The sequence below is a fragment of the Somniosus microcephalus genome, chromosome 13 (assembly GCF_052327205.1).
Source record: "Somniosus microcephalus isolate GS21.2 chromosome 13, FLI_Smic_1.0, whole genome shotgun sequence".
Lineage (NCBI taxonomy): Eukaryota > Metazoa > Chordata > Chondrichthyes > Squaliformes > Somniosidae > Somniosus > Somniosus microcephalus.
In genome coordinates, this window is record NC_140999.1 from 87387726 (window position 1) to 87402611 (window position 14886).

General features: G+C 46.2%; 1 protein-coding gene across 7 annotated transcripts in view; it reads right to left on the bottom strand.

Annotated features, from left to right (window-relative positions):
* ttll9 (tubulin tyrosine ligase-like family, member 9) overlaps positions 1 to 14886 on the bottom strand; it is a 176927-nt gene that overhangs the window by 47526 nt on the left and 114515 nt on the right. For 6 of the 7 annotated variants that reach the window (XM_086005110.1, XM_086005115.1, XM_086005109.1 and 3 more), the window contains 2 exons: positions 9985 to 10025; positions 6643 to 6730 (listed from right to left, as the gene is read on the bottom strand). In XM_086005110.1, the coding sequence (XP_085861236.1) occupies positions 6643 to 6730; positions 9985 to 10025 (129 nt within the window). The remainder of the gene's footprint in view (positions 1 to 6642; positions 6731 to 9984; positions 10026 to 14886) is intronic. The other variant, XM_086005113.1, reaches the window with a different exon arrangement.

Consider the following 14886-nt stretch of genomic DNA (forward strand, 5'->3'; position numbering starts at 1 on the left):
TGCTGTGAGTTACAGACATTGCTCTGGGTTACAGTGAGTTACAGAGATTGCTCTGGGTTACAGTGAGTTACAGAAATTGCTCTGGGTTACAGTGAGTTACAGAGATTGCTGTGGGTTACAACGAGTTACAGAGATTGCTGTGGGTTACAGTGAGTTACAGAGATTGCTGTGAGTTACAGTGAGTTACAGAGATTGCTCAGGGTTACAGTGAGAAACAGAGATTGCTCTGGGTTACAGAGATTGCACTGGGTTACAGTGAGTTACAGAGATTGCTCTGGGTTACAATGAGTTACAGAAATTGCTCTGGGTTACAGTGAGTTACAGAGATTGCTGTGGGTTACAGTGAGTTACAGAGATTGCTGTGAGTTACAGTGAGTTACAGAGATTGCTCAGGGTTACAGTGAGAAACAGAGATTGCTCTGGGTTACAGAGATTGCACTGGGTTACAGTGAGTTACAGAGATTGCTCTGGGTTACAGTGAGTTACAGAAATTGCTCTGAGTTACAGTGAGTTACAGAGATTGCTGTGGATTACAGTGAGTTACAGAGATTGCTGTGGGTTACAGTCAGTTACAGAGATTGCACTGGGTTACAGAGATTGCTGTGGGTTACAGTCAGTTACAGAGATTGCTCTGGGTTACAATATGTTCGAGGTTGCTCTGAGTTACAGAGATTGCTCTGGGTTTCAGTGAGTGCTCTGAGTTACAGTGAGTTACAGAGATAGCTGTGGGTTACAGTGAGTAACAGAGATTGCACTGGGTTACAGTGAGTTACAGATATTGCTCTGGGATACAGTGAGTTATAGAGATAGCTCTGGGTTACAGTGTGTTACAAAGATTGCACTAGGTTACAGTGAGCTACAGAAATTGATGTGGGTTACAGTGAGTTAGAGATTGCTCTGGGTTACAGTGAGTGCTCTGAGTTACAGTGAGTTACAGAGATAGCTGTGTAACAGAGATTGCACTGGGTTACAGTGAGTTACAGATATTGCTCTGGGATACAGTGAGTTATAGAGATAGCTCTGGGTTACAGTGTGTTACAAAGATTGCACTAGGTTACAGTGAGCTACAGAAATTGATGTGGGTTACAGTGAGTTAGAGATTGCTCTGGGTTACAGTGAGCTACAGAAATTGCTGTGGGTTACAGTGAGTTAGAGATTGCTGTGAGTTACAGTGAGTTACAAAGATTGCTGTGAGTTACAGACATTGCTCTGGGTTACAGTGAGTTACAGAGATTGCTCTGGGTTAGTTAGTTACAGAGGTTTCTGTGGATTATAGTGAGTTTAAGAGATTGCTGTGGGTTACAGATATTCCTGTGCGTTACAGTGAGTTACAGAGATTGCTCTGGGTTACAGTGAGTTTCAGGCATTGCTCTGGGTTACAGTGAGTTTCAGACATTGCTCTGGGTTACAGTGAGTTACAGAGATTGCTCTGGGTTACAGTGAGTTACAGAGGTTGCTCTGGGCCACAGTGAGTTACAGAGATTGCTCTGGGTTACAGTGAGTTACAGAGATTGCTGTGGGTTACAGTGAGTTTCAGACATTGCTCTGGGTTACAGTGAGTTACAGAGATTGCTCTGGGTTACAGTGAGTTACAGAGATTGCTCTGGGTTACAGTGAGTTACAGAGATTGCTCTGGGTTACAGTGAGTTACAGAGATTGATCAGGGTTACAGTGAGTTACAGAGATTGCTGTGGGTTACAGTGAGTTACAGAGATTGCTCTGGGTTACAGTGAGTTACAGAGATTGCTCTGGGTTACAGTGAGTTACAGAGATTGCTGTGAGTTACAGAGATTGCACGGGGTTACATTGAGTTACAGAGATTGCTCTGGGTTACAGTGAGTTACACAGATTGCTGTGGGTTATAGAGATTGCTCTGGGTTGCAGTGAGTTACAGACATTGCTCTGGGTTACAGTGATTTACAGAGGTTGCTCTGGGTTACAGTGAGTTACAGAGATTGCTCTAGGTTACAGTGAGTTACAGAGATTGCTCTAGGTTGGTGACTTACAGAGATTGCTTTGGGTTACAGTGAATTACAGGGACTGCTGTGGGTTACAGTGAGTTACAGAGATTGCTCTGGGTTACAGTGAGTTACAGAGATTGCTCTGGGTTACAGTGAGTAACAGAGATTGCTCTGGGTTACACTGAGTTACAGAGATTGCTCTGGGTTACAGCGAGTTACAGAGATTGCTGTGGGTTACAGTGAGTTACAGAGATTGCTGTGGGTTACAGTGAGTTACAGAGATTGCTCTGGGTTACAGTGAGTTACAGAGATTGCTCTGAGTTACAATGAGTTACAGAGATTGCTCTGGGTTACAGTGAGTTACAAAGATTGCTGTGGGTTACAGTGAGTTACAGAGATTGATCTGGGTTACAGCGAGTTACAGAGATTGCTCTGAGTTACAATGAGTTACAGAGATTGCTCTGGGTTACAGTGAGTTACAGAGATTGCTCTGGGTCACAGTGAGTTACAAAGTATGCTCTGGGTTACAGTGAGTTACAGAGATTGCTCTGGGTTACAGTGAGTTAGAGATTGCTCTGGGTTACAGTGAGTTACAGAGATTGCTGTGAGTTACAGACATTGCACGGGGTTACATTGAGTTACAGATATTGCTCTGGGTTACAGTGAGTTACAGAGATTGCTGTGGGTTATAGAGATTGCTCTGGGTTACAGTGAGTTACAGAGATTGCTCTGGGTTACAGTGATTTACAGAGGTTGCTCTGGGTTACAGTGAGTTACAGAGATTGTTCTAGGTTACAGTGAGTTACAGAGATTGCTCTAGGTTGGTGAGTTACAGAGATTGCTTCGGGTTACAGTGAATTACAGGGACTGCTGTGGGTTACAGTGAGTTACAGAGATTGCTCTGGGTTACAGTGAGTTACAGAGATTGCTCTGGGTTACAGTGAGTAACAGAGATTGCTCTGGGTTACACTGAGTTACAGAGATTGCTCTGGGTTACAGCGAGTTACAGAGATTGCTGTGGGTTACAGTGAGTTACAGAGATTGCTGTGGGTTACAGTGAGTTACAGAGATTGCTCTGGGTTACAGTGAGTTACAGAGTTTGCTCTGGGTTACAGTGAGTTAGAGATTGCTGTGGGTTACAGTGAGTTTCAGAGGTTGCTCTGGGTTACAGTGAGTTACAGAGGTTGCTCTGGGTTATAGTGAGTTACAGAGATTGCTCTGGGTTACAGTGAGTTACAGAGATTGCTCTGGGTTACAGCGTGTTACAGAGATTGCTGTGGGTTACAGTGAGTTACAGAGATTGCTCTGGGTTACAGCGAGTTACAGAGATTGCTGTGGGTTACAGTGAGTTACAGAGATTGCTCTGGGTTACAGTGAGTTACAGAGATTGCTGTGGGTTACAGTGAGTTACAGAGATTGCTCTGGGTTACAGTGAGGTACAGAGATTGCTCTGGGTTACAGTGAATTGCAGGGACTGCTCTGGGTTACAGTGAGTTACAGAGATTGCTCTGGGTTAGTGAGTTACAGAGGTTTCTGTGGATTACAGTGAGTTACAGAGATTGCTCTGGGTTACAGCGAGTTACAGAGATTGCTGTGGGTTACAGTGAGCTACAGAGATTGCTCTGGGTTACAGTGATTTACAGAGGTTGCTCTGGGTTACAGTGAGTTACAGAGGTTGCTCTGGGTTACAGTGAGTTACAGAGGTTGCTCTGGGCCACAGTGAGTTACAGAGATTGCTCTGGGTTACAGTGAGTTACAGAGATTGCTGTGGGTTACAGTGAGTTTCAGACATTGCTCTGGGTTACAGTGAGTTACAGAGATTGCTCTGGGTTACAGTGAGTTACAGAGATTGCTCTGGGTTACAGTGAGTTACAGAGATTGATCAGGGTTACAGTGAGTTACAGAGATTGCTGTGGGTTACAGTGAGTTACAGAGATTGCTCTGGGTTACAGTGAGTTACAGAGATTGCTCTGGGTTACAGTGAGTTACAGAGATTGCTGTGAGTTACAGAGATTGCACGGGGTTACATTGAGTTACAGAGATTGCTCTGGGTTACAGTGAGTTACACAGATTGCTGTGGGTTATAGAGATTGCTCTGGGTTGCAGTGAGTTACAGACATTGCTCTGGGTTACAGTGATTTACAGAGGTTGCTCTGGGTTACAGTGAGTTACAGAGATTGCTCTAGGTTGGTGAGTTACAGAGATTGCTTTGGGTTACAGTGAATTACAGGGACTGCTGTGGGTTACAGTGAGTTACAGAGATTGCTCTGGGTTACAGTGAGTTACAGAGATTGCTCTGGGTTACAGTGAGTAACAGAGATTGCTCTGGGTTACACTGAGTTACAGAGATTGCTCTGGGTTACAGCGAGTTACAGAGATTGCTGTGGGTTACAGTGAGTTACAGAGATTGCTGTGGGTTACAGTGAGTTACAGAGATTGCTCTGGGTTACAGTGAGTTACAGAGATTGCTCTGAGTTACAATGAGTTACAGAGATTGCTCTGGGTTACAGTGAGTTACAAAGATTGCTGTGGGTTACAGTGAGTTACAGAGATTGATCTGGGTTACAGCGAGTTACAGAGATTGCTCTGAGTTACAATGAGTTACAGAGATTGCTCTGGGTTACAGTGAGTTACAGAGATTGCTCTGGGTCACAGTGAGTTACAAAGTATGCTCTGGGTTACAGTGAGTTACAGAGATTGCTCTGGGTTACAGTGAGTTAGAGATTGCTCTGGGTTACAGTGAGTTACAGAGATTGCTGTGAGTTACAGACATTGCACGGGGTTACATTGAGTTACAGATATTGCTCTGGGTTACAGTGAGTTACAGAGATTGCTCTGGGTTACAGTGATTTACAGAGGTTGCTCTGGGTTACAGTGAGTTACAGAGATTGCTCTAGGTTGCAGTGAGTTACAGAGATTGCTCTAGGTTGGTGAGTTACAGAGATTGCTTTGGGTTACAGTGAATTACAGGGACTGCTGTGGGTTACAGTGAGTTACAGAGATTGCTCTGGGTTACAGTGAGTTACAGAGATTGCTCTGGGTTACAGTGAGTAACAGAGATTGCTCTGGGTTACACTGAGTTACAGAGATTGCTCTGGGTTACAGCGAGTTACAGAGATTGCTGTGGGTTACAGTGAGTTACAGAGATTGCTGTGGGTTACAGTGAGTTTCAGAGGTTGCTCTGGGTTACAGTGAGTTACAGAGGTTGCTCTGGGTTATAGTGAGTTACAGAGATTGCTCTGGGTTACAGTGAGTTACAGAGATTGCTCTGGGTTACAGCATGTTACAGAGATTGTTGTGGGTTACAGTGAGTTACAGAGATTGCTCTGGGTTACAGCGAGTTACAGAGATTGCTGTGGGTTACAGTGAGTTACAGAGATTGCTCTGGGTTACAGTGAGTTACAGAGATTGCTCTGGGTTAGTGAGTTACAGAGGTTTCTGTGGATTACAGTGAGTTACAGAGATTGCTCTGGGTTACAGCGAGTTACAGAGATTGCTGTGGGTTACAGTGAGCTACAGAGATTGCTCTGGGTTACAGTGATTTACAGAGGTTGCTCTGGGTTACAGTGAGTTACAGAGGTTGCTCTGGGTTACAGTGAGTTACAGAGATGGCTGTGGGTTACAGTGAGTTACAGAGATTGCTGTGGGTTACAGTGAGTTACAAAGATTGCTGTGAGTTACAGAGGTTGCTCTGGGTTACAGAGAGTTACAGAGATTGCCCTGGGTTACAGTGAGTTACAGAGATTGCTCTGGGGTTACAGTGAGTTACAGGGACTGCTGTGGGTTACAGTGAGTTACAGAGATTGCTCTGGGTTACAGTGAGTTACAGGGACTGCTGTGGGTTACAGTGAGTTACAGAGATTGCTCTGGGTTACAGTGAGTTACAGAGATTGCTCTGGGTTACAGTGAGTTACAGAGATTGCTCTGGGTTACAGAGACTTACACAGATTGCTCTGCGTTAGTGAGTTACAGAGATTGCTGTGAGTTACAGTGAGTAACAGAGGTTGCTCTGGGTTACAGTGAGTTACAGAGATTGCTCTGGGTTACAGTGAGTTACAGAGATTGCTCTGGGTTACAGTGAGTTACAGCGGCTGTAGGTTACAGTGAGTAACAGAGATTGCTCTGGGTTACAGTGAGTTACAGAGATTGCTCTGGGTTACAGTGAGTTAGAGATTGCTCTGGGTTACAGTGAGTTACAGAGATTGCTCTGGGTTACAGTGAGTTACAGATATTGCTCTGGGTTACAGTGAGTTACAGAGATTGCTCTGGGTTACAGTGAGTTACAGAGATTGCTCTGGGTTACAGTGAGTTACAGAGATTGCTGTGAGTTACAGAGATTGCTGTGGGTTACAGTGACTAACAGAGGTTGCTCTGGGTTACAGTGAGTTACAGAGGTTGCTCTGGGTTGCAGTGAGTTACAAAGATTGCTGTGGGTTGCAGTGAGTTACAGATATTGCTCTGGGTTAGTGAATTATAGAGATTGCAGTGTGTTAGTGAGTTACGAAGATTGCTGTGGGTTACAGCGAGTTACAGAGGTTGCTGTGGTTTACAGTGAGTTATAGAGATTGCTGTGAGTTACAGAGGTTACGATTTGAGATACTGGTTGCCATGACACTTTAAATCTGTACAGTATTTCTCAATGACCCAGGTGAGCCCTTTTAACGAGAAAAACAAAGGATACAATGATCATCGATGCTGGTCAGGGAAAATCGGGTATTTGAAAATCGTGCAAAGCCATCTCTATATAACCAGGCTTTCAGAGGGACGTACTGCATATACGGAGACAGGCAAAGAGAAATAATTGAACATGTAGCTTTCATTACTGAACAATATCTATAGCCTGACTGTATTACTGAGGGCACTTCAGGTCAGTTGGTGCAGCAGGTCATCTTTGTAAATATACAGTATGTGGACAGGATTGTAAGAAACCAGAGTAAGGCCCGAGAGAGCTGACAGTTTCTCGGTCTGTGTCTCAATTAATCATTCACGACTGAGCTTTACCTTTCCCCCACTGAGCATTTATATTGCACACCAGCACTCGTCGCTAACTGTGGTCTTTAACATGCAAAACCACAGCACCACTGGTCGGGGCGACAACGACATTTAGCTGTAGTGAAGCACACAGCTATTAATAATTCTAAAAGGAATTCTCAGATGCTCCTGTCTGTCACGCGGTTGGTAAGGATAGATTAGTGACCTTGTATGGCTTTCTTTGTTCTTTAGATGGCGGTATCTGACACACACCAATGTTAAGCCTGGCTGCCTGGTTGATTTCCTTGTTTCATTTAAAGATCAGACTGTGTCTTTTGATTACTGGGTCAAATCAGCTGGCTTTCTTAATGTAATTGTCAGATTTGTTCTTTGATGTGAAGGAGACGGTTTGCTTCGTTATATAGATTTGTATGTTTAATACACCCAAATGAAATCTTGATATCTTGTGGCATTTTCTACTAATTGTAAATGTGTATGGAGTATCACTGAAATGGTCGTGGAATCTCTATATCAGAAGGAATAACAGGACTGTTGGTTCTGGCGTTTAGAGGTTCAAACGACACTGGAGGTCTTTGGGAAAACAGCTGCCTGCATTGCCGCAGAGTGCTCAGAACAAATCCAGCAGAAAAGAAGATGGTTAGAATCATAGAATAGTACAGCATAGAAGGAGGCCATTTGGCCCATTGAGTCTGTGCTGGCTCTTTCGAAGAGCAATCCAGTCAGTCCCACTCCACCACTCTTTCCCCATATCCCGGCAATATTTTCTCCTTCAAGTATTTATCCAATTCCCTTTTGAAGGCTACTGTTGAATCTTTTTCCACCACCCCATCATTTCCACCTTCTCCAGTCTATCCACATAACTAGAACCATTCTAGTAAATCTCTTCTGTACCCTCTCCAAAGCCCTCATGTCCTTCCTAAAGTGTGGTGTCCAGAATTGGACAAAATACTCCAGCTGGGGCCGAATTAGTGTTTTAGTTGCAAGGTTTAGCATAACTTCCTAGGGGGATAAAATATAAAAATAGGGAGGTATTGCTTCAGTTGTACAAGGTATTGGTGAGACCGCACCTGGAATACTGCGTACAGTTTTGGTGTCCATACTTAAGAAAGGACATACTTGCTCTCGAGTCAGTACAAAGAAGGTTCACTCGGTTAATCCCGGGGATGAGGGGATGGACATATGAGGAGAGGTTGAGTAGATTGGGACTCTACTCATTGGAGTTCAGAAGAATGAGAGGCGATCTTATTGAAACATATAAGATTGTGAAGGGGTTGGATCGGGTGGATGCGGGGAAGATGTTCCCGATGATGGGTGAAACTAGAACTAGGGGGCATAGTCTTAGAATAAGGGGCTGCTCTTTCAAAACTGAGATGAGGAGGAACTACTTCACTCAGAGGGTGGTAGGTCCATGGAATATGCTGCCCCAAAAAACTGTAGAAGCTACATCATTACATAAATTTAAAACAGAAATAGACAGTTTCCTAGAAGTAAAGGGAATTAAGGGTTACGGGGAGCGGGCAGGAATTTGGACATGAGTCTAGGTTCGGATCGGTCATGGCCCTGTGGGTAGCGGAGCGGGCCCAGGGGCCGTGTAGCCTGATCCTGCTCCTATTTCGTGTGTCTAATTCTGTTAGATTCAGGAGATGGTTCTGTGATAGTGGATTGGCGGTTAGGATCAGATCAGCCATGATCTTATTGAATGGCGGAGCAGGCTCGAGAGGCCGATTGGCCTACTCCTGCTCCTATTTCTTATGTTCTTATGTTCCTGGCTTTTGTACTCTCTGCCTCTATTTATAAAGCCTCGGATCCACTGTGCTTTATCACCTGCTTTGTTAACCTGTCCTGCCACCTTCAAAGGTTTGTGCACAAACACCCCTAGGTCTCTCTCTTCTTGCACCCTCTTTAAAATTGACAAAGTTAGCACCCCACCGCCTGCAATTCAGTTGTAGCGTCTCAAGCAGGAGGTGGAGCGCTACTGGAAGATCTCCGCCTCCTTCTTTAGCATGGGGGAGCAGGGTGCCGGGAAAACAACCAGGCACTCAAGAGTTAGCACTGTTGCCTCACAGCGCCAGGGACCCGGGTTCGAATCTGGCCTCGGGTGACTGTCTGTGTGGAGTTTGCACATTCTCCCCATGTTTGCGTGGGTTTCCTCCGGGTGCTCCGGTTTCCTCCCACAGTCCAAAGATGTGCGGGTTAGGTTGATTGGCTATGATAAATTGACCCTTAGTGTTAGGGGGATTAAATACGTGGGGTTACGGGGATAGGGTGGGATATGTGTTGGTGTAGGGGTTACGGGGATCGGGTGGGATATGTGTCGGTGCAGGCTCGATGGGCCGAAATGGCCTCTATCTACACTGTGGGGTTTCTGTGTGTGATTCTTGGGGCACGACAACTGAATATCACGGCGCTGCGTGCAACAGCGCCGTGCACATCAGCACGTAGCTCCACATCATTGCAGGCCTCCCTCCCCTGATTAAAGGGGAGGGGCCTAGCGCTTCACACACCGGGGCCCTGCTAGACCATGGGGGAGCAGGGTGCCGGGAAAACAACCAGGCACTCAAGAGGAATGCCGGGCTGAGCGATCGTGGCCAGCACCCCGAAAAAAATAGGGGAAGGGGGGCAGGTGCTGGCAGACGGCCAGAAAAAAAAGGCCGCCCGACACCTGCCCCTTTAAATACCGCCGCCGCGGCTGCAAAAACGCCACCCTGACCCTGTCAGACATATCGATAGGTCAGGGGGCGCAACCCAAGTTTGCGGCCAGGGTGTTGCGCACGGCGATGACATCGTCACTGGCGGCGCCCCGCCGCGGGACGCTACCGGCTATCGCCACCTCCCGCTGAATTTCGCAGGAGGCGTTAGCGGCGCCACGCCCGGGCACTAGGGGATTTGCACCAGGGGCCGCTAACAAGATGCACAAATCAACCTAATGTTTCCCCCCTTTGTACCTAATCCCATGCTTTAAAGCTGGCGAGTGCTGTATCTGTTTAATAGGTACAGCATGAGAGGGGCTTCAGAAACAAAACCTACTTACAGACATCACCAGTACATAGACTCGCAGATCAAACTTTCTCCCTGCAAATAACCAAAGATTTCGTTAGTAAACCTTGTACAAACAATTGTAAGTAAATTTAAAAGTTCCCCTGGCCGAACAGGAGCTGGGGTTTGAGAGGGTGACAGATTATGGTCAAGAGCAGGGGCTGTGTGTGGGGGCGGGTCTGTGTGAGGGGGCGTGGCTGTGTATGGGGCGGGGCTGTGTGAGGGGCATGGCTGTGTGTGGGGGCGGGGCTGTGTGGGGGGATGTGGCTGCGCGCAGGGACGGGGCTGCGCGCAGGGACGGGGCTGCGCGCAGGGGCGGGGCTGCGCGCAGGGGCGGGGCTGCGCGCAGGGGCGGGGCTGCGCGCAGGGGCGGGGCTGGACTGTGCGCGGGGGCGGGGCTGTGCACAGGTGGCCAGCAGGTGCGGTGCAGTCGGCGTAATAGTGTTCTTTCCAACTGAGATAAACTAACTGAGGACAGGCTGGCAATGAAGACCTGCCTGTCTGTGTGGACTAGTGCTAAACATAGGAACAGGAGTAGGCCATGCAGCTCCTCGAGCCTGTTCCGCCATGAAATGAGATCATGGCTGATCTGCATCTTAACTTCATCCACCTGCCTTGTCACCATATCTTTTTATTCCCCTGTCTAGCAATAATCTATCGATCTCAGATTTTAAATTATTAATTGAGCTAGCATCTACTGCTTTTTGTGGGAGAGAGTTCCACACTTAGATTATAAACTAACTGATCATAATATGATCAAATTCAATGTTAGTTTTGAAAAGGAGAAACTTAACACAGTCACTAAGATTCTAGATTTTGGTAAGGCTAACTTTAGCGAGACAGAGACTTTTTAAAAATTCATTTATGGGATGTGGGCGTCGCTGGCAAGGCCAATATTTATTGCCCATCCCTAATTACCCTTGAGAAGGTGGTGGTGAGCCGCCTTCTTGAACAGCTGCAGTCCGTGTCATAGAGTCATAGAGTTTTACAGCACAGAAAGAGGCCCTTCGGCCCATCGTGTCTGCGCCGCCCATCCATCCCTGTCCAGTCTAATCCCATTTTCCAGCATTTGGTCCACAGCCTTGTATGCAATGGCATTTCAAGTGCTCATCCAAATGCTTCTTGAATGTTGTGAGGGTTCCTGCCTCCACCACCCTTTCAGGCATTGAGTTCCACATTCCAACCACCCTCTGGGTGAAAAAGTTCCTCCTCAAATCCCCTCTAAATCTCCTGCCCCTTACCCTGAATCTATGCCCCCTTGTTATTGACCCCCCTACTAAGGGGAAAAGTTCCTCTTTGTCTACCCTATCTATGCCCCTCATCATTTTGTACACCTCAATCAGGTCCCCCCTCAGCCTTCTTTGCTCCAAGGAAAACAACCCCAGCCTGTTTAGTCTTTCTTCATAGCTGAGGCGCTCCATCCCAGGTAACATCCTGGTGAATCTTCTCTGCACCCTGTCCAAAGCAATCACATCCTTCCTATAGTGAGGCGACCAGAACTGCACACAGTACTCCAGCTGTGGCCTCACCAGCGTTTTGTACAGCTCCATCATAACCTCCCTGCTCTTATATTCTATGCCTCGGCTAATGAAGGATATAGCTGCAGAAACTGTGGTGAAGGTACTCCCACAGTGCTGTTAGGGAGTTCCAGGATTTTGTCCCAGCGACGATGAAGGATTGGCGATATACTTCTAAGTCAGGATGGTGTGTGACTTGGAGGGTAACTTGGAGGTGGTGGTGTTCCCATGCGTCTGCTGCCCTTGTCCTTCTAGGTGGAAGAGGTCGCGGGTTTGGGAGGTGCTGCCAAAGAAGCCATGGCGAGTTGCTGCAGTGCAACTTGTAGATGGTGCACACTCTGCCATGGTATGCTGGTGGAGGAAGTGAATGTTTAAGGTGGTGGATGAGGTGCCAATCAAGCAGGCTGCTTTGTCCTGGATGGTGTCGAGCTTCTTGACTGTTGTTGGAGCTGCACTCATCCAGGCAAGGAGAGTATTCCATCACACTCCTTACTTGTGCCTTGTAGATGGTGGAAAGGCTTTGGGGAGTCTGACAACAGAAAACTGATTAAAACTGTTATCGGGTAAAACTACTGATGAATAATGAAAGGTGTTCAAAAAAGAATTTAGCTTAAATCAGGACCAGTATATACCCCTAAGGGGCAAGAGCTCCACTTAACAAATAAAACAGCCATGGCTGACAAAAGAGGTGGGAGATAACATAAAACTCAAGGAAAGAGCAGCATACAAAAGTGCAAAGAATAATGTAGATCCAAGGGACTGGGAGAGATATAAAGAATAGCAAAGGAAGACAAAAAAGATATAGCTGCAGAAAGGGAATACGAAAAGAAACTTGCGAGCGATATCAAGATTAACACAAAGTTTTTACAATTATATTAGAAAAAAAGGGTAGTCAAGGGTAATGTGGGCCCTTGAAAAACAGATGCGAGTAATATTGCAAATGGAAACAAGTGGCGGCTTATTGAATAATTACTTTGCGTCAGTCTTCACAGTAGAGGAAGAGGATAATATACCTTGCAAATGTAACTCCATTATTTAAGAAAGGTGAGAGAAACCGTGAAATTATAAACATGTTAGTCTAACATCTGTTGTGGGGAAGTTATTGGAATCTATAATTAAGGACAGAGTGACTGAGTACTCACACAAATTTGAGCTGATTAGCGAGAGCCAACATGGATTTGTAAAGGGTAGGTCATGTCTAACAAACCTAATTGAATTTTTTGAGGAAGTAACTAAAGTAGTAGACAGGGGAATGTCTCTGGATGTAATTTATATGGACTTCCAGAAGGCATTCGATAAGGTTCCGATAAGGATGGCTAAAATTAAAGCTCATGGAATTGAAGGCAAATTAGTTGGTTTGGCGGTAGAAGACAGAGAGTAGGGATAATGGGTATGTACTCGAATTGTAAGGAAAATGACTAGTGGTGTCCCACAAAGATCTGTGCTGGGGCCTCAATTATTCATTATATTTATTAATGACTTGGATAACGCAATAGAGAGCCATATATTGAAGTTTGCTGATGAAACAAAGTTTGAGGTATAGTAAGTAGTGTAGACAGGAGCATAACATTACAAAGAAGCATTGGTTGAGTAAGTAAGTAGGCTAAACTGTGGCAGATTGATTTCAATGCAGGTAGAACTGAAGTGTGAAGTCATCCATTTTGGATCAAAAAATTACACATCCGAGTATTATTTAAATGGTGAAAAGCTAGGAACAGTGGAGGTCCAAAGAGACTTAGGGGTCCATGTACACAGATCACTAAAACGTAGCAGCACAAAAAAAAATCAAAAAGGCTAATGCAATGTTAACCTTTGTAACAAGAGGCCTAGAATATTATGGGGAGGAAGTTTTGCTACAGCTAAACGAACCTGGAGATCTGTCTGTCTGTGTGGGTTAGTGCTGTACTGGAGACCTGTCTGTCTGTGTGGGTTACTGCTGTACTGGAGACCTGTCAGTCTGTCTGTGTGGGTTAGTGCTGTACTGGAGACCTGTCTGTCTGCCTGTCTGTGTATATGGGTTAGTGCTGTACTGGAGACCTGTCTGTCTGTCTGTGTGGGTTAGTGCTGTACAGGAGACCTGTCTGTCTGTGTATATGGGTTCGTGCTGTACTGGAGACCTGTCTGTCTGTGTATATGGGATAGTGCTGTACTGGAGACCTGTCTGTCTGTGTATATGGGTTAGTGCTGTACTGGAGACCTGTCTGTCTGTGTATATGGGTTAGTGCTGTACTGGAGACCTGTCTGTCTGTGTGGGCTAGTGCTGTACTGGAGACCTGTCTGTCTGTCTGTGTATATGGGTTAGTGCTGTACTGGAGACCAGTCTGTCTGTGTATATGGGTTAGTGCTGTACTGGAGACCTGTCTGTCTGTCTGTGTATATGGGATAGTGCTGTACTGGAGACCTGTCTGTCTGTCTGTGTATATGGGTTAGTGCTGTACTGGAGACCTGTCTGTCTGTGTGGGTTAGTGCTGTACTGGAGACCTGTCTGTCTGTGTATATGGCTTAGTGCTGTACTGGAGACCTGTCTGTCTGTGTATATTGGATAGTGCTGTACTGGAGACCTGCCTGTCTGTGTATATGGGATAGTGCTGTACTGGAGACCTGTCTGTCTGTGTATATTGGATAGTGCTGTACTGGAGACCTGTCTGTCTGTGTGGGTTAGTGCTGTACTGGAGACCTGTCTGTCTGTGTATATGGGTTAGTGCTGTACTGGAGACCTGTCTGTCTGTGTATATTGGATAGTGCTGTACTGGAGACCTGTCTGTCTGTGTATATGGGTTAGTGCTGTACTGGAGACCTGTCTGTCTGTGTATATTGGATAGTGCTGTACTGGAGACCTGTCTGTGTGGGTTAGTGCTGTACTGGAGACCTGTCTGTCTGTGTTGGTTAGTGCTGTACTGGAGACCTGTCTGTCTGTGTATATGGGTTAGTGCTGTACTGGAGACCTGCCTATCTGTGTATATGGGATAGTGCTGTACTGGAGACCTGTCTGTCTGTGTATATGGGATAGTGCTGTACTGGAGACCTGTCGGTCTGTGTATATGGGTGCGTGCTGTACTGGAGACCTGCCTGTCTGTGTATATGGGTTCGTGCTGTACTGGAGACCTGCCTGTCTGTGTATATGGGTTCGTGCTGTACTGGAGACCTGCCTGTCTGTGTATATGGGTTCGTGCTGTACTGGAGACCTGTCTGTCTGTGTATATGGGTTCGTGCTGTACTGGAGACCTGCCTGTCTGTGTATATGGGTTAGTGCTGTACTGGAGACCTGTCTGTCTGTGTATATGGGTTAGTGCTGTACTGGAGACCTGTCTGTGTGGGTTAGTGCTGTTCTGGAGACCTGTCTGTCTGTGTATATGGGTTAGTGCTGTACTGGAGACCTG